This window comes from Mesoplodon densirostris, chromosome 12, assembly GCF_025265405.1.
Source record: "Mesoplodon densirostris isolate mMesDen1 chromosome 12, mMesDen1 primary haplotype, whole genome shotgun sequence".
NCBI lineage: Eukaryota > Metazoa > Chordata > Mammalia > Artiodactyla > Ziphiidae > Mesoplodon > Mesoplodon densirostris.
The window spans coordinates 27958662-27977990 of NC_082672.1; the positions used below are offsets into that span (position 1 = coordinate 27958662).

Genomic DNA, 19329 nt, shown 5'->3' on the forward strand with positions numbered 1-19329 from the left:
AAGTCCCTGTTATTAATCCTTTTGATATACACTCAGCAATGGACTTGCTGAATTATATGGTAATTCTATATTTAATTCTTGAGGAGCTGCCACAATATTTTCCAAAGTGGCTCCACCATGTTATGTTCCCACCAACAATGCATCAGGTTCCAATTTCTTCACATCCTCATCAACACTTGTCTTTTTTTTTTTCATATTAGTTATCTGAATGCCTGGCAAGTGGTATCTTGCTGTGGTTTTTATTTGCATTTCTGTAATGATGAGTGATGTTGATCACTTTTTTCATGTTCTTGCTTGCCATTTGTACATGTTTAGAGAAAGTTCTATTAAAGTTCTTTGCCCACTTAAAAATAAGGTTGGTTTCCTTTTGGTTGAGATGTAGGTATTTTTATTTTATTTTTAAAATTTTTATTGGACATGGGTACTTTTAAGATAGAAGATAAGAGTTCATGAGAAGTGCAGACAGAGCTATAGGATCTTTTGCAGAGCTTTTAAAATAACAAGATTCTAGTCTTTTTGCAATCTTGGTTATTCTGTGCCAACTATTGTAGAATATACACAAGAAGAGAAAATGATCTCAGGTTCCTGGGTGAGGGAAAGGTAAATATTCTACTGTTTCTATGCCTAAATTATATCTGGTTATATTTTGATAACCTCTTATGATTCCCTAAGTGAACATATTTTATTTGAGCCAAGACTGTGGATGACCTGGCCCTTGAATCCCATTGAATCTGGTTTAGGAAGTTGTTCTTTCTCATTCTCCTTTCCATAAATTGTGCAAGCCTCTGATGGTTATTTTTCCTTTACATGTTTCCTACATGACTGGAAAACGAATACTTGCAGTAGTTCTTAAGATGAAAAAAAAAAGGCCTTTAAACATCTTAGGATACGCCTGAAACTAACACAACATTTAAATCGACTATACTTCAATTAAAAAAAAATCTGAAATATGACCACAACAAAAATTTTTAGGAAATGGAGGAAAAATCAGAAAAGAGCATGAGGTGAGAACTGGAGAAGAGATGAAGGAATTCTCCTTGGAGCTTTGTGAAGAGTACCTCTGCCACTGGAAGCATAGAGTCCTCATTACGACAGAGAGGGCTCCATTCTCCTTGGCAGTTGCTGTCTGTGTCTTGTTTGGGACTCTTCCAAATGTGCTTTTGCTCCCATCTCACCAGGACGTTGGAATTTTGCCTCATTTATTCCTAGTAACTTTTACGGCTCTGTTCTAAGCAGCTTAGTGATTATGCTTTAACAGCATGGGCAAACGATGAAGGGAACATGATCGGGTAGGAGATACTTGAAACAGGAGCTGGAGTTACAATTCTGCTCCCAGGTGTTGGCTTACAGGTTGCTCTGCCCACTCCTTGGTTGGCCACTCATGGATATTTCCTTTTTTTTTTTTTTTTTTTTTGCACTCTCTCTTTCTCCTTTTGATAGCCTTAAGTCTTCTATGACTATTTTGTCTGAGGTTCCATTTAGCTGAACAATCATTCTTGGAGGACCTATTATCTGCTAGACATTTTGATCTATTCTGGGTTTGAAGAGATGAATCAGACAGTTTCAGGAAAGACAGGTATCTGGAAGCATTGACCCCAAAGTTAAGACAGTAATCTTGCAACATCTACCATGGAAGCAAAAACTGAAATATATACGGAAAATATTGCATACAGTAACCCTTCCTCCTTAAGCTCTGAGCAAGGTGAGAAGGTCAGGAGACCATATTTTCATGTTTCCTGTTCATATGACCATTTAGCAATGAAAAAACTTATTAAGCTGCTGGTATGCGATCCACACTCCCTTGATCCTCGTAACAACCCCATATGAGGTACTATTATTACCCCATTGACTATAGTAACAGGGACACAGAGGGATTAAGAAACCCTTCAAGGGGTAAACAGCTAGTAAGTGGCTGAGCCAGAATTCCAGTTCGGGCAATCTGCCTGTAACCCCTCCTCTATGCTGTGTCTGCACTGATCACCACTAGAAATCACTGGAGTGGTACACAGCTGCTCATTAATCATTAATCATGGGGGGAGGGGGGAAGGGAAGTTACATCTCAAATGTTGCATTCTTTGGGTGAGTGAGAAAAGGTAGTAGCCATCTAAAGCCATCCTCTTATTTTTCTACCAATGCTTTTTTGGACTAATCCAACGTCCTAGTATAACTTCAATACATTGTATTTCAGTGTAATGATTACCGACTTGGGTCTTGATTTGGAAATTACACTGTAGTTGAAATTGGTGCTTGTTGTTGGTAGTAGAATTACCATATAACCTTTTCATTTCTAGAGAATATTGGATTATAGACCCTGTGATTCTAGGAGGAAGAGGGCCTCTGCATATAATGTTAGCAGAAGATGTGGTTGCATTTGAAAATCTTTTTTTTTTATTAGTTTCTGCTTTATAACAAAGTGAATCAGTTATACATATACATCTGTTCCCATATCCCTTCCCTCTTGCGTCTCCCTCCCTCCCACCCTCCCTATCCCACTCCTCCAGTCGGTCATTTGAAAATCTTGACTGAACTCTCTGGGATTCTAAATAAAAATTCCAGGAAGGCTTGAAGGCTTCTGGGCAGCAAGATCACTTCCAGGGAAAAAGATATTTTATTTTCTAGCAAGTTCTCAAATTTCAAGAATGGCCTCTTTCTTAAATTAAATGTTAATAAGAAATCACTGTACACAGGGTTGCTGTCTAAGCAATCTCTTTCTCTTCATGTTCTCCATTGCTTTTTGAGAGCCAACTCTGATTAAGCGTAAGAGGGCTTGAGTGGAGCCATCTTTTCCCCAGCTATTTTCCGGGGCTCTTTTTCTCCCTGAACTGAATGTGGCCGGGCACAGGACCCTGAACTTAGATTAAAATATGGATGTTGCTTGATTTATACTTTACAAAGGGATTACATGCATTTCCAATGTAAGTATTTGTCAAAAATCATTTACTTATTAGTATCCTCTTTTAGTCTTTGCTGCTACATGATGTTCTCCATCATTAAAGAGTGGCCCACTTGGTTGGTCAGGGGTAAATTTCTTTCCATTTTTCAGACGTATTATACCTTTCCATTTCATCCGGAAAGCTGGCAGGTTTGATGACCTTTTCTATTACAGCAAGCTGCCTGGGCTCACAGCTGACCTCTGGGGACACAGTACAAAGGAGACTTGAAAAGTGTTAGCTACAGACCCTATCTCTGCCTCCAGACTATACACAGAATCTATAACAGTAGTATTGCTGGGCTTGGAGTCCCCAGAGAAGAAGCAGAGCTGGTTGTATGCCAAGATCTCCAGGTCATTGCTGTTTCTTAAAGAGTCTGCTCCCACCACCCCTTCCTAGCCCAGGCTCTCTGGGTTTGGAGCCCCTAACCACTCTCTGGGTAACTGCATGTAAATTGCTGATGCCCAGAACCTCCCTGGGACCATCACAGTCAATCCAGACCATAAGTCACCTCGTCCAAGAGCTCCGGGCTCCCCTTTCCCCTAAGGCTTGGAAGTGGATCTAGGAGGGCTCTGTAAATCCCTGAGGGTCTCCTTCCAGCCACAGAGGGAATGTTCGGAACAGTTCTCTGGGCAGTTGAATGTCCGGCTTAACCCACCCTCCTCCACCTGGTTTACCACCTAAGAATAATGCTTCCTCCATTGATTATCTTCTTCTATTGCCTCATACCCCATGTTATTCTGATCTAACCTTCTTTTACCAGAGTCCTCCTTCCTGACCCTTATATTACGTTCTCTGGAGCTCTCAGAATAGGATAAACACACGATTATGCACTCTGTCTCTGCACCTGACATTCCTTTACCCTTTATGATTCAACAGAAGAACTGTCCCACCCCCAAGACTCTGCTTTCAAGATGCCTCTCAAATGGAGGCCATTCATTGCCAACTGTCCTTCATGTCAATGTTGGGAAATAGGATCAGTGCCCCCTTACATCTTACTGCCACTTCTCGAGCATTAGTTCTCTACCCTCATTAAGGATTCAAAAACTCTAAAACTCTTCTGCCTGGGGTTCTTGACATGTAGCAGTACCACCCCGTTGTCTCTGCCATCACTGACGTTCCATAGTCTCTATTTCAGTTACTGGAGAGGTCCCAGGCTTCTCACCCCAAGTCCTGCCATCATCCTGTGTGTCACGATTTTATTACCAAGTCGATAACTTGTCTGCCACCAGGTCCTTTTTTTTCTTATCTGCATTAACTTTCTCCTCCATGTCCTGAAGCTACCCACTCCTGTGGCCAGCGCTCCTGGATCTGTCCTTACATCTAATTGCTTTGCTTCCAAAAGAATAAATGAATAAGTAGATTGGAGTATCTGGAACATTAATGATGATGAGAGTGAAGAAGCTGAAATGTGGAATGACTCACATTGTCATCTCCAGATGGCAGATGCTAGAGGGATTTTCAAGACTTTTTTTTTTCTAAGACAGATCTGAATTAGTAAGGGAAGAATATAGGAGAAAGAAACAAAGATGTGCTTTCGATCCTCCTTCCTGTAAGACTTCTCCAGACTTTCCCCCCAAATATGCAAAAACAACCATATCTCAAACCTGAAGCAATCTGTCCCAGTAGCTTCACTCAGGGGAAATCTGGAAGACGTGTAGGTGCGCTGTGTGTGTGTGTGTGTGTGTGTGTGTGTGTGTGTGTGTGTGTGTTGGGGATGATGCCATGGGAGGTAAAGTACAGGGTGGATGGGTGAGGAGTGTCAAGGCTGAGCAGCAGCCCCCTTCCCCACAACAGTCATGTCCACCTAGAACCTCAGAATGTGACCTTCCTTGGAAATAAGGTCTTGTACATGTAATTGGTTAAGATGAGGTCAGACTAGATTAGGGTGGATACTGATCCCATGACTGGTTTCCCAAGGAACACCTGGGAACCACCAGAAGCTAGAAGAGGCAAGAAAGGATTTTTTTCTGGAGTCTTTAGAGGGCGCAGGCTCTGACAACACCTTGGTTTCAGGCTTCGGCCTCCAGATCTGTGAGAGAATAAATTTCTGTTGTATTAAGCTACCCGGCTTGTGGTAATTTGCTACAGCAGCCCTAGGATACTGATACAGCAGGGGAGTAGTAATTTTGTTTCTGCTTGGTTATTCTTCCTTAAATGCTTATTTTCCTTCACATGTTAAAGACAAATCAATACAAGCTCACTCACCTTGCCATTTCTCCTCCTTGGCTCCTGTCTCCATCGACAGCCTCATTTGAGTTAGAAGAATTGAATAACCTCTTGCAGCAAACGGAACATAGCTCCACCAGTGTTTTTAGCTGATAAAAGCTACTAAGTGGCAATAGTGTACAAAATAGTGTGCAAAGCACTCCGAGTACATTAGCTCTAATTCTCACTCCAAAGCTGCAAAATAGGCTCTATTATTATTGTTTCTGAAGCGAAATTAAGCCTCAAAGATCACTTTTTACAAGTGACTTGTTTTATATGGACAAAGTTGAATGATATACCTGACATCTGGTCAGAGCCTTTGCCAACCACGTGTAAAAAATTTGTCCCTAAAACAGCTCTAAATATGACAAGGAAGAAACAAGGACTCTGTCCAGTCATTGCTTGCTCCGTGCTTTGTTTTCTGGCCCCAGTAAAACTTTATTAACATATTCAAGTCAGGTGTCCTCCCCTCCCCCCTTAATCCGAAGGCAATTTTCCATGACACTCGCACAGACTCAAACTCTCCGCAGACTGAGGCCCACACACAGCCCTTGCTCTGTGGGCTGCTTGCCCCACTGGAGGCTCTTCTCATCTCATCTTGCTCAGAGGCTGGTACTGGGGTCTCCGGGATTCACTGTGTAGAGACTGAACCATCACCATCAGGGCAATGGCCTTCGGCTGCCTGCCTGCCTCTTATGTAGGTGGTTGGTAGAGTTAAGTGTTCCCTCAATCATGCTAAGAACTGGAAACCTGCTGTTAAAGTGAAAGTTGATCAGAGTGAAAAAAAAAATCTCAGCCTTCCCATTAGAGTTTAAGATCAAGAAAGCTTCAGTTGCAAAAAGGTATTTTTTGGTAAACTTTTAGTGGGATGATTGATACATTTTTAGTAACGAAAGTCAGTAGAAGCATCTAAGAACTATTTCACATCATGTTACATAACCTGAGAATTGAAAGATCTGTCAGAACTTATTGTTCTTCCCCAAGTCAGTCAGGTTAACACTTGAAAATTCGTCTGTAATTCTAGAATATATTTTTCACTTATGCTAGTATGTGATACCATTGGTATTTTGTTTTCATTTATAAGTTATTTTTCTTCAAGTGTGGATGAAAGTCCATTGATATGTCAAGTCTGACTCTGGTTAGAAAGGTCCAAACAAAAATATAACAGCGGGAAGTGGAAAGGGATAAATAACCCCAAGAACTGACCCTTCATTTTGATCCCTTAGGCATACTTTGCTGACAACTTAAAAAATGCACTTGTAGTTGCTTCCTGGGAAAAAAAAAAGCAAGAGTCAGTTATGTGTGATTGCAAGTGCTTGAAACAAAGATAAAATAGGAGATTCATCTGCTGCTCTCATGTTCCTTTGTAAAGATGAGGGTTGGGATTTATCTCTGTCTTTTCTTGGATTGTGTAGTACAACAGGGGACTTTTATTAGCTCTGCAAAGAAAGCAATTTAGTGGTCCTTCTGTAGGTTTTTTTCTATTTGGATGGGAAAAAACTAGAAATCTTTGGGCATCAAGTTTTTTCAGGGGAATTATCTTTGCCCTCACCACTCAGAAGAGTAGGCTCGTAAACTGGGAGGAGAAAACCTTTTGTCTTCCTAAATCATTTTCCTAGAAACAAAGCAAGTCTACCAGATAGAAATCAGCAAAATCAAAAAACAACATCTGCATTCAAATTATCGGGACATTTATTGTTCCAATAGGAACTTGTTTGTTTGGATTTAAATGTTAACATATTGTTCTGATATGATTTTCAATTTATCAGTCCAAAAAAATATGTTTTTTCATTTAAGAAACATTTGTTTTGTACTTTCTGTACTACACTGTGGAGAATATATTAAAAAGGATAGTTATTCCTGTTATCAAGGAACTTGTAGATCAGGGGGCGAAGGGGATGTTGGGTTTTGCTAATACTTAATTGAGTGCTTTCTGTGTGCCAGGCACTGTTCCAAGTGCTTTATATGCATGAAATCTTTCAATCTTCAGAAACGCTATGAAATTGGTATTATTTTTTTATCATCATTTTACTGATAAAGAAACTGAGGCACAAAAGGTTTGGAAACTTGCCCAAGGTCAGACACCTAGTAAGTGGTAAATTCAAGCCACAAACTCAAGCAAGTTAACCACAATGTTATATTAGGTCTCAAGTTGGGCAGAAAATACATACACACATCAATAATAAATAACTAATAATCACTGACAAAACTAAAGCAAATGATAAACAGGGAGATCATTGTGGGTTGTGGTCAAGGAATCCTTCATGATATGAAACCAAAATTAGATCCAAACAGGATCATTTATATTGTCTTCTTGGAGCTGTGCATTAGCATATGGGAGGTTCAGAGAAGCATGCAGGAGAAGAGCCTGGGTGTTTAATCCATTGTTTCTCAAATATCTTTGGCTATGAAGCCATTTTTTTTCAAGGAATACTTAACATCTTTTAGCATATGCATTATCAAGCATAGTTTGGGAGAAGAGAATCTATTTTAGGATCATCTATTTACAGAGACTCCCCTGGATTCTCCACCTCTGCTGTCAGTGGCCAGAATCTAATATTACAAGAGGAAGGGCCACTGGAAATTTCTATGGATAGAATTTATAGGATATAAATGGAATTCATGAAAAACTTGACAGTGTATCAAGTTTTGTTTGTTAACTAAATAACCGGGTTGTATTATCATTACCTCAAGGAAAGGCTTGACAGACTGGTTCTCTCTGGTTGGGCTGAGGAGTACTTACTTTACAGTCAGAAAAGACAGTTCCTTATTTGTCCCTGTTCTTATTAGTGTATCCTTCGTACCCTAGGGACACTGTCTTCCTCTATAATCATTTTTTACAATATTTTGTCCATATTATAAGGATTGTTTTATAGTCAAACTGGTCACCTGTAAATATAGTCATGCTCAATGTCTATTAATGGGTCTTGTGGTTTCTTTTGCACAAAAAAGTACAACCTAGAGAAAGCAAAAGTCATATCCCAACTCCCGCTTTGTAGATTTTTGTTCTTTAAATGACGTAAGAATTTATATTTGCTGAGTACCCTCTTTCTGCTAGAAACCATGCTATATGTTTATCTATGTCCTCTAATTTTGACCTCACACTGCCCTGGGAGGTAGATGTTCCTCTCGATTTATACATCTGGAAATGGAGGCAAAGAGAAGTTAAACTGACTGCCTGGGGTGAAACAGCATGTGATAATGAGGGATTTGAATTCTGGTCTGTCTGACTCCAAAGCCTTCACTTTTGAAACTCTACCGTACGAATTCCTTAAAAGGAAAAAATTATTGGAGATTAAATCAGCACTTGCAATACTAGAATTTAAAGTATTTCAGGCAATTGAATCAAAAATACACTGTTGCTTAGATGACTAAGCAAGGCAATCATGCATCTGCAAACCATATCAGCTAAAACTTAAAATTTGTCTAATAATCTCTCTGGTTTACTTAAAAAAAAATCATGGACTGTTTCACAGCTAAAAGCTCCTCATTTAGTCATTATTCAAATGTTTGTCTATTACATTCCCACGGAGGCAGGACGGAGTCTTCTCCCTCCTCCGACACGTTGTTAGGAAATGCCTCTGCTTTCCGTCCTGCTCTAGGGCAGGCAGTAAGCTTTAGCTGAGAACACATTTGGAGATGTGTGAATGAGTGAACCAAGTGTATCCTGGAAGCACCAGCCCATGCCTGCTCCTGCAGAGCCTGTGAAAGCCCAGCAAACTTTCTGGGGACTGATGCAGAGGACCAGAGCTATCACCAGCTGGATTTGGGGCTTTGGTGACATAGATGCAAGGGAGATAAATGACTCTTATTTTGTTCTTAGGAGCTGTTTCCTTCACAGAAATTTCTGACAAAACTGGTAACTAAAGATACACTATCTTCTATTCTAGAACATAGAGGACTAAACAGAAAAGTAGGCTGTAGTTGACGCAAGAGTTTTCACTGGGTAATCTTCTTACCCAATCTTGCCAATAAATGAGTACATAAACTAATCAACCTGTTTTAAAAATATATATATATAAATGAGTTTGTCTTCCCAGTGTAAGATCACTAGCATCTCTTTACTACATTATTCTCCATATATTCTCCACATTCTTACCACGTGTGAATGGCTATTTGTAAAGCGTCTTATAATTTAAGAGGAGGGAACTTGTGTCTCTGAAAAGCCTACCATGTACCAGACAGAGTGCTAGGTGCTTTTTGTATGCAATCTCTTTTAATTGCGTAACAAAACCAGAAACACCACCAAAACCATAACAAAACCATTATTGTCTAGAAATAATTTTGTAGAGGTTCAGTAACTTGCCTGAAGTCACAGAATATGTTAGTGACAGAACCAAGAATGGGACCACTTTTGTCCCCACATCTTATCTGCACTATATTACGTTATTCTCCAGGAGGTAAGCCCTCACAGATGTCCTCATGAAATCTCTAAGAAGAGTTCACTGGTAATGCCAATCTCTGACACAACTCTGAACGCTCTGGAGGGATTGGGTCATTTTATATCCCAAGTATCTAGCCCAACCACTGGCACATAGTAGATCCTCAATCAGTATTTGTTGATTTACATTATTCCAATTTCCAGTGCGGAAAAGGCAATTGTGGCTTGCTGATCTCACAAGGTTACTAACTTTGGTTGTGATAGTCCTAATTTTTCCAATCCTGTTTTCATTGGGGTAAGGCTACACAGTTATGGAATCACTCTGACTGCCCAGATGGCATTTGCTTTTACTTATCCCTGTATAGTTCATGTGTGTGTTACAATCCTAGGTCAACACCTTTTACACAATAGATTCTTTTTTCCCTTGAATTTCCTACTTTATGGCAATGACCAATATTGCAATCATCAAAGTGTAAATCAAGCAATGTTGCAGTAAGCGGAAAGGAATATAGACCCTTGACTTGAAAGACCATGGTCGCATAAGATTCTACAGGAGTTAACAATTGTCAAACGGAAATTTCTTCTTAGTGAATTCTGTTTTCCAAATTTTTGACTGTGTGACATAGCAAAACAGCTTGTACAAATACACTTACTTGCTTACGTTTCTACATGTAAATAGAAAGATATTTTGTGAGAGACTGAGAGCAACAAATATTGTTTGTTGAAATTTACAGTTTTACACAAATGAACATACATTACCAAAGAGAAGAACGAATGCCAGTGTTTTTCTGTATTATGGAAATTCACACACACACACACATACATACACACAAAACAGACTAAAGCACACTACAAAATATTGTGCTTATTGGCACCACGTAGACTTTCACACTTAAGACATTTTCTGTCATTTTAATATTAATATTTGATTGTATAGTAAAAATTTGCCAATTGAACTTTTCTTTAAAAATATACTTTAAATATAAATACGAATAAATAGCTCTATTTTGCCTCTTTGGTATGAAGCAGCATATACTATATTTATTGCAATAATAGATTTTTCTTTAAAAAAAATTCGTTGACTTAAATTCAATTGCTTACATAGGCTTGGCCTATTTGACAATGTGTCTGCTAGGTTCCTGGGTACATTTGAAAGTCATGTCTGACCTTTACTTGGGAAACCATTGGGGTCCCACTTTTTTTTTTGGCGGTACGCGGGCCTCTCACTGCTGTGGCCTCTCCCGTTGCAGAGCACAGGCTCCGGACGCGCAGGCTCAGCGGCCATGGCTCACGGGCCCAGCCGCTCCGCGGCATGTGGGATCCTCCCAGACCAGGGCACGAACCCGTGTCCCCCACATCGGCAGGTGGACTCTCAACCACTGCGCCACCAGGGAAGCCCTGGGGTCCCACTTTTGATTTTGATTGGATGATATGGAGTGTGGACAAATGAAAAAAGTGACTTTGCATTCAGACATGGAGAAGCATTAGGGAATCAGTGAGATTCTGAATACAAATCTTAACCAAATGAACATGAGGAGACTATGTAAAGATACAAGACTGTTCCTGGGAACCATGGGTGGTGGGTTTTTTTTTTTTTTTTTCCTCCATTTCCAGATAGATTTAGACACTCAGTTGTCCTGCCTGAACTGTTCTATTGTTCTTGCTGGCTTCCAATCCTGAAATGCAAGACCATAGTTTTCACAAGTAAGTCCACTATGTTTCCACAACCTAAAGCATTGTACCTCATTCTCATTCATATATGAATTTGACAAATGTGGATCAGAAAAATATCAGGACTCAGGGGAAATGCAGAGCTGAATGGTGGCCCTTTTTCCCTATCTTGGTACTAACTGGCAAATGATGGCTTCATGGACATGGCTGTTTCTGCAGCCCCTGGTGGAATGAGTCCCGTACACCACGGCTGCATCTGTGCTCTTGACCTTGACCTTGAATCTGATTGGTTGGCTGGTAACATGTTACCTGGTGAGAATCAGAATATTTTCATATTGCAATATTTTTAAGAATTATCTTTATTTTAATTGTTTATCTAGACATGCCAGTGGATATTTCGGCCACATTTTGAGCAAAAACTCACAAGGTGTGTTTTTTTTTTCCCCAAACCTCACGTGTGTACACAAAACAACACAATTGTAAGGGTTTGCATAAAAGAACAAAGCATAAGAAATACAGTGAGATACAAGATCATAACCAATGTTCAAATAGGTGAGCAGATCTGATTCAACATGAGAAAAGGTTACAAAACAAGTCTGTGGCTTGTAGGAAGCACTACCTGGTGACAGCTTTGCAGGACACGCTCCACATCCCATTGCGGGAAGCCTTAGGCAGGTAGAAACAGAGCAGGATTTTCACTCAGCCTAGCAGGGAGTTATGGGGAGGTCAGCGTTCCAGGAACAAGGTTCTGACTGTTCACAGGTGCTGTAAAAAGAAAAAGGCTTTGCCTATCAGGCCTGGAAGTGATATCTATTCTCTCTCTCTTAATTTGATTTTAACTTTAGCTTTCACTTACTAAAAATAGCTTTTTGATTCCTTTCTTCTCAAGCATTGAAGGAAGTCAGCTCGTGATGGTCCAGGGACTAAGAGAAAAAGAATGTGAAGATAAAGCCCACAGATGATCCAACAGCTGTGTCTTAACTAGTAATTGGACACTGGACACCTTCTATTGAAATATTGCTAGAGAGCCACCAGTAGGCAGGGAAAAAAAGAGTTTTCATATTCTTTTTCTTTTTTTTTTTTTTTTTTTTTTTGGTCAAAGAATGAGAAACTCAAGAAATCTCCAGATGGTTGAAAGAAGGAGTCAAATGTATCTAGTTTATGCATCACATCTCATTTTACTTCAAATTTTTATTGTACTAGTAGCTGCTTCATAGGCTTAACTGTTAGATATTTGGTAGTTTTCTCTGTGAGCTCTTCTTCAAGACCTAATACACTTTTGTCCTATAAATTGGGAACTACTAAAACCGCGTCCAATCTTATTTATTTAAATTATTATATAAATATAGTTTAAACAAAGTCCATTTCCTAAACTCAAAGTAGAGGCTCCATTAGCTAAAATAGCATCTTCTTTCTTATCTCTACTGTATCTTCCCCAGTAATTGCTTTCCTTGATTTGATCTCATGTACTTTAAAAATAGACTACTCAAAAGCCCAAACCAAACCACAATAAGAGAGGTTTGGAAGCAGAAATACATTCAATACATTCTCTTTTGGGGCTTCACCAAGCTGAGAGCTTCAGAGTATTAAAGCAATAAAAAATCATGTGTCAGTTCATAGTTATTACAGGAAAAAAAACCAAAGTTAGTGTTAAGTTTTCACAACTTCCTTTCTTACCCATATCAATAATTTCAACTTATCATCCACTCATTTCATGAAGTTTTCACACTTTCTTTAGTACCATCTGACAATCTCTTCTGCTTTAATGAAAGTTCAACCAGCTTTCCAAATTTCCTCTAAACCTTTATTCTGCAAGCCTCGGTCTTTCTGCAGGAACTTAATACAATCCAGTCAAGTTTCTAACATTTCATTTGTATGTTAGGAGGAAAGAAAAAAAAAAAAAGAGTTGCACTTAGGAAATGAGAGTTAGCTGACATTCCATCAGCTTTTGCGAAACACCTTGATAGCGGCAGAAACTATCTTAGTATCATCCTCCCACTGCCAATTGTTTAAGGTAAAACGAAAGGGGGCACTGCCAATTTTCATCTAACATTAGTTATGCTAGAACTTCTAAAGAAAAGGTTCAATGCACAGAGTTTAGCTGACTAGAGAAGAAGGCTGTAATAAATTGATTTTCCGGCCAAGTATATGCAGAAAAAATGGCAACAAAAACCTGCCCAGGAAGGTAAATTCTATCAGACAACTGAAATATTTTCTTTCTTTAAATTATGTTAACGTCTGCTAAACAGTCGCATAGTTGTTCACATGAAATGAAGGAAAAAGGAAAATCCAGTTACTATTGACACCAAAGAAATGCACGCCAACCATAAACCAAAGAAATGCACGCCAACCATAAACCAAAGATGCTTTGGTACTGTAGCCAGAACAGACGACAGTGTGCTAGGGGAGCAGGGAAGTCCCTGATGGATAGATGACGGGGTCACGGAAGGTTTGTGAGACCTGCTCTGTGTCCTGCGAGGCTGACACACTGCCATGTCCATGACAAGAGTCGTATAAACACAAGCTTATCAGCTGGCTTGTTAAAACAGAGTGCAACATCGCTGTGTTGAAAGTGACTTCAGGCTTGCTGAAGGGTCTTGTTCATCTGAGGAAACCATGCTTGGTGCCATAGATTACACACTATGGTCTCAAGCAGAATGCATGTGAAGTTTCCAAAATATTTCCTCAAAGACTTTATTCAGTTTTGCTTTGTGACCTTAGCTGGAAAGCAGAAAGATGGATATGGGAAGGCAGTTCAGAAGGACATCTGTGAGGACTTAAGTTGGGCAGCTTTCAGAAGATGAAAGATGTTTAAAGTTAAGGCTTTTATCTGCAAACAATAGTATATTAATAAACTCTATACCATATTTACAAATGCATTCTCTTGTATTAAAACTAACAGTATTCTGTTCACAGTGCCATTGTTTATACAGGTAGCAATCCCATAATACTCATGTATTTTGGCATGGGAATCAGTAGCGCTTGATATTTACAGAGAATGTACAGGTGTGAATATAAACATGTCACTGAATCTGAGTTATCGATAAAAGACAGATTGGCAAATGGTGCAAACGAATGAACTGTACAGCACCTTCCCCTTGGATTGGATAGGAAACGTGGTTTCTTAATTGCGAAGATGCCAAATCTCTGACCCAAAGTGGCATAAAGTCTGTAAGAAAACAGTGAACCCCCTGTTCGAGTTTGGGTACATTGAGTAATGTTTGCCCATAGTTTTAGATCCATTGTCTAGTGCATAAAATAGAAAAGTTAAAAAGATTTATTATTATTTTTATAATAATAATTATTATTAAAATAGAAGGTACTTTCTCTCACGCTCTCACTTGTGCTCTTGCACCTGAAACCAATATCCTTGGAGTTCCAAATATGCTGGTGTTTTTGTCATGCAGATCAGCAGTCCGAGGGCCAACGCTAAAAATGCTCTGGACTTAGGAAGTGCCGCCTATCTCAGTGTGACCCAGGACTCGAGGGGCCCACAGCAGGAGCACCTCTTTCTTACTCCCCAGTCTTCACCTCGAGGGCCAAGCCGGCCCCTGGAATCAGCTCCCTCATGGCGGAATGGAGCTGCTTATTTCGGCAGCTAATGCTGAGGTGACGGATGGCTTCTGTACACTTGGAAAAAGGAGGGAGGCAGGTGAGTGGGAGAAGGGTGGCGTTCCAAAGAGCCCCAGGACGACACCCAGAGAGGGGCTGGGTTTACCGGCAAGAGCCCCTCAGAGCAGCTGCCCTCCCAGAGGCCTCTGCGCGAGGAGGCTGGCACTCTCAGTTTGCAGAGCAGGGGGCAGGCCTGGCTGGAACTACGGGGCGTCGCCTTCGGTCACGGTCTGCCCCTCAGCCTCGGTCCCTGGGCCGGCGTGGTCCGGGCCGCCGCTGCCACCGCCACCGCTGCTGCTTCTGCGCTGGTTGGGCAATAGCCTCTTCCACTGGGCTTTGTTGTGTGCCAGGTGGCATAGCATGCTCTCAGACAGGGTGCTGTGTCCCGTGAAACGGGCCCATTCACGGAAGAGGGGCTCCACGATGTAGGTCATGAAACCTGGAACAGGCAAGGCCAAGCTCATCACCAGCAGGGCAGTAAGACCTACTTCTTCCTCCCTAACAAACATGACAGGGCCCACGATGTGCTGGGCCCGTGGGTAAGAAGGCCACCAAGATGCGGTCCCTGCCCTCAGTGTCGAAGCATAAGATATGTCACCTTGGGCTTGGCATCTAACCTCTCAGTGCCTCAGTTTCTGCAGTTGTAAAAAGGCTTTAAGAAGGGTACCAAACCCATAGGGTTGTTATGACAATGAAATGACTGAACACATGTGAAGATGCTTAGAAAGCTCCTGGCACATAATAAACACTCAATAAATATTGGCTATTATTATCTGAAGAAGGGGGAAGCCATAAAGAAAAAAGTTAAAAAAAGTTTGTGCTAGAACTAAGGAGGGTGGGTGGGGGAGGGGAGGAAAGAGCAAATGATACCAGGAAGGGGCACCTCGTTGATTTAGACCATCTGAAGAATTCATACATCTACTCCATAGGATATTTTTTCAGGATTATCATTTCACAGTTTTGTCTTACTTTCAATTATGTTAAACAACTAGGTGTAGGTAATAAAAGTTCATTCGTCTTCAATACAGATTTTTACCTGCATAAAAGTTCTGCTTGAATGACTAGATAAGATGGATTGATATGAGACTTCTTTGTTTGCATGTCTGTCCTCTTAATTATTTTAGCCTTGTTGCTTTCTAACCATGTTTCACTGTTAATGTGCTTTCCATATTAAACATGATTTATTAAAGCAAAGATAACTTCCAGTCTAGGCTGGAATAACTGGACTCATCACAAATTTGGATATATTTAGGTTTTATTCTATTTCCCTGAAATGTAGGTATGGGGAGAAAAGGCAAGTGTTTTTCAGCTAATGAAATCTTCCAACAACTAACCCTGTATGTTTACAGGCATGTGAATTATAAGGCCCTTGAGGATGCTATAGAGATGAAAAAAGAATGCAGCAAAGCAAAATGTTATTGTACATGCCTGCATCATCTCATCAGATGTGAAATATGATTTAAATAGTATAAGATTATTTTAGATTACCTGAACCTGAGGAGGAAGGTTAAGCCAGTGACTTACTGTCTACATCTTGATAAGGTTATGCAGGGAGTCAGCAAGCAAGGATTTCATTTTGGAATGTTCTTGCTTGCTATTCTTGAATTTTCTTCACCTCCTTCACAATCTCCATATCTAATTTTGATATCTTTCATCTTTTTTTTTAAATTTTATTTATTTATTTTTGGCTGCACTGGGTCTTCATTTCTGTGCGAGGGATTTCTCTAGTTGCGGCAAGTGGGGGCCACTCTTCATCGCGGTGCGTGGGCCTCTCACTATTGCGGCCTCTCTTGTTGCGGAGCACAGGCTCCAGACGCGCAGGCTCAGTAATTGTGGCTCATGGGCCTAGTTGCTCCGCGGCATGTGGGATCTTCCCAAACCAGGGTGGCTTGAACCCGTGTCCCCTGCATTGGCAGGCAGATTCTCAACCACTGCGCCACCAGGGAAGCCTGATATCTTTCATCTTAAGAGAGATTAGATATTAGGTATCTAAAAAGATAGTGTACAATATTATACTATTCTAAAGTTTAAGTCGTGAATATTTATGAGGTTTACCTTAAGTATAAAAAAAGTTACAAATCCCACATTTAAGAATCCAGTACTTAAAAATCAACTCATTTTCTTCCTGAAATTACTCTGGAATTACACCTCTGTATTTCTACTCGTCAGATATAAAGACCTCTTATAGGAGATAGAAGAGTGATTTTAAAGTCTGAAGAAACACCATGAGGCAGTTTTTCACACGAAGAAAGGCTTCTGTACAATCAGATTTGGGAGGCTGCCCCATAGGTTCCTTGTGTATTTGTGCAAACCTCCCTCTTCTATTCAAGTGATGTAGAGCCTGACTTTGCCGGGATATTGTCTTCCTGGAGTGGTGGGAGTGGGGCAGGGGAGAAATGATGGCTTCAGAGTTCACAGGGATTGAAGGAAAGCCTCTTTCTCCTCATCTTTCTATAGGCTGCACCAATTAGAGATTCATTTGATTTAATGCCTTCTTTTTAAAATGTAGAGTTTGATGGGGAGAGGAGAGGAATATAGGTGTGGGGGGGTGGATATTAAATCCCTGTCTCACTTGGGTAAATATGAATTACTTAAACAAAATCAGGTCTAAGCCTGAGATGGCACTCAGGAAATTCTCACTGTGGATTGGGAAAGGAAAAAGAGAGGGGACATTTTCAGTCCCAGGGGAATCAGAACGGAGGAACTAGCTGCATTATTTAGCACCCACTGGAAAAATCCTTGTCTGGGAGCCTGGAGCCCACAGTTCCCATTAGATTCTGTTGATCTATTTGGGTTTTTCCAGTTTAGCCTGATCTACCTATGCACACCACACCTCCCAGCCTTGAACCTACAGAGCTGGGAGATGTGGAACAGAGACAGAAAGATTTATCTACTAAGGGTTGTTTTATAATCACCCCTTTCTCTTTATTGGTGTGCTGGTGTAGCATCCATGGGATTTTCCTTTTCACTCAATCCCCATCCCATTCTAAAAACAGGTATCTATGGTAACCACATTTTCCTGAGCTGAAAATCAGGACATATGATCTGACAAAATAAGTGTGTTCTCATGACAACAAGAGAATAGAATCTCCGAAATCAAGTCTGTCTTGCAAATCTAGGTTGTGTGCTTAATAATGTGAATGCTTTTCTCTGGGGGCTCAAAATGTCTTTAACAGGTGCCTGGCAAATTTCTTTCTGGCCAGAATTTAACAAGGCCAGGATTAGGATTTTGGTTGGGGGTCTATTCCTTTTGAATTGCATCTGCAGAATTTCCAACTTGATAGGGCATTGGATCCAAAGAGGCTGAGGCTGCATTTCTGTTGATGTTGATGCCCTTCCCCATCCCCTGCAATTCTGTAGCTTCATCTGCTCTGGGTTCTTGCAGGGTTTTATTTTTTATAACAACACCCCTCTCCCTTTTTCAGGTGGATGAATCGGTTTAATCGTAAAAAGAATGTAATGATATTAAGGGCAATTTGGAAAAAAAAAAAAGATCACCAGTAATCTCAGAGTTCCAACACATCTATCTTAACATTTGTATATTCCCTTCAAATTTTTTAAACTAGATAAATTTTGTTCTTATTTCCTTAGGTTGACTTTGTGATTCTTTTGTGGGACTGTGGGTTCAACATGACCCTCAGTAATTGGAAGCATATCATTCTAACTGGCTCTGGTTTTCTCAATTTTCAACTGATGTTTTCAGGTGACCCTTTCACTCCCAATCTCCAGGCATTAAGCCTTGAGCTTGCAGAGGTTTGCAACACTATGAATGTGTTAAGCTGTCTGAGGTCTGTGGGAACTGGTGAAAAACATGAAATGGTACATGTCAGGGTCACAGTTTATAAGTAAAAGAGTTAAAGTTCTGAGTTTTTTTTTTTTTTAAGTTTATTATCTCTGCTCTAACAAATCTTGAAATTAACATGCAGCCTTTAACTGCTATGTTTCACTTATGTGGCAACCTGTTTTTATTTTTATTTTTTAAATTTTATTTATTTATTTATTTATTATACAGCAGGTTCTTATTAGTTATCTATTTCATTTATTTATTTTTTTATATTACCCAAAGCAATCTACAGATTCAATGTAATCCCTGTCAAACTATCAATGGCATTTTTCACAGAACTATAACAAAAAATTTTACAATTCGTATGGAAACACAAAAGACCCCGAATACCCAAAGCAATCTTGAGAAAGAAAAACGGAGCTGGAGGAATCAGGCTCCCTGACTTCAGACTATACTACAAAGCTACAGTAATCAAGACAGTATGGTACTGGCACAAAAACAGAAATATAGATCAATGGAACAGGATAGAAAGCCCAGAGATAAACCCACACACATATGGTCACCTTATCTTTGATAAAGGAGGCAAGAATATACAACAGAGAAAAGACAGGCTCTTCAATAAGTGGTGCTGGGAAAACTGGATAGCTACATGTAAAAGAATGAAATTAGAACACTCCCTAACACCATACACAAAAATTAACTCAAAATGGATTAAAGACCTAAATGTAAGGCCAGACACTATC

General features: G+C 40.1%; 2 protein-coding genes across 12 annotated transcripts in view; one reads left to right on the forward strand and one right to left on the reverse strand.

The window, feature by feature from the left end:
• Positions 1 to 19329, forward strand: part of MTFR2 (mitochondrial fission regulator 2) — a 157455-nt gene that overhangs the window by 50122 nt on the left and 88004 nt on the right. For 2 of the 11 annotated variants that reach the window (XR_009533952.1, XR_009533953.1), the window contains exon 8: positions 14598 to 14842. The exons of 6 other annotated variants lie outside the window; for them this stretch is intronic. Coding sequence is in view for 3 of the 5 variants with exons in the window: in XM_060114751.1 (XP_059970734.1) it covers positions 14598 to 14792 (195 nt within the window). In the remaining 2 variants the exon portion in view is untranslated. Of the gene's footprint in view, positions 1 to 12079; positions 12133 to 14597; positions 15117 to 19329 lie in introns of those variants that run through there. 3 more of the 11 variants (XM_060114751.1, XM_060114750.1, XM_060114760.1) reach the window with 3 other exon arrangements.
• PDE7B (phosphodiesterase 7B) overlaps positions 14699 to 19329 on the reverse strand; it is a 215292-nt gene continuing 210661 nt past the window's right edge. Inside the window, exon 12 of the mRNA XM_060114761.1 lies at positions 14699 to 15241. Coding sequence (XP_059970744.1) covers positions 15006 to 15241 — 236 coding nt within the window. The 3' untranslated portion in view covers positions 14699 to 15005. The remainder of the gene's footprint in view (positions 15242 to 19329) is intronic.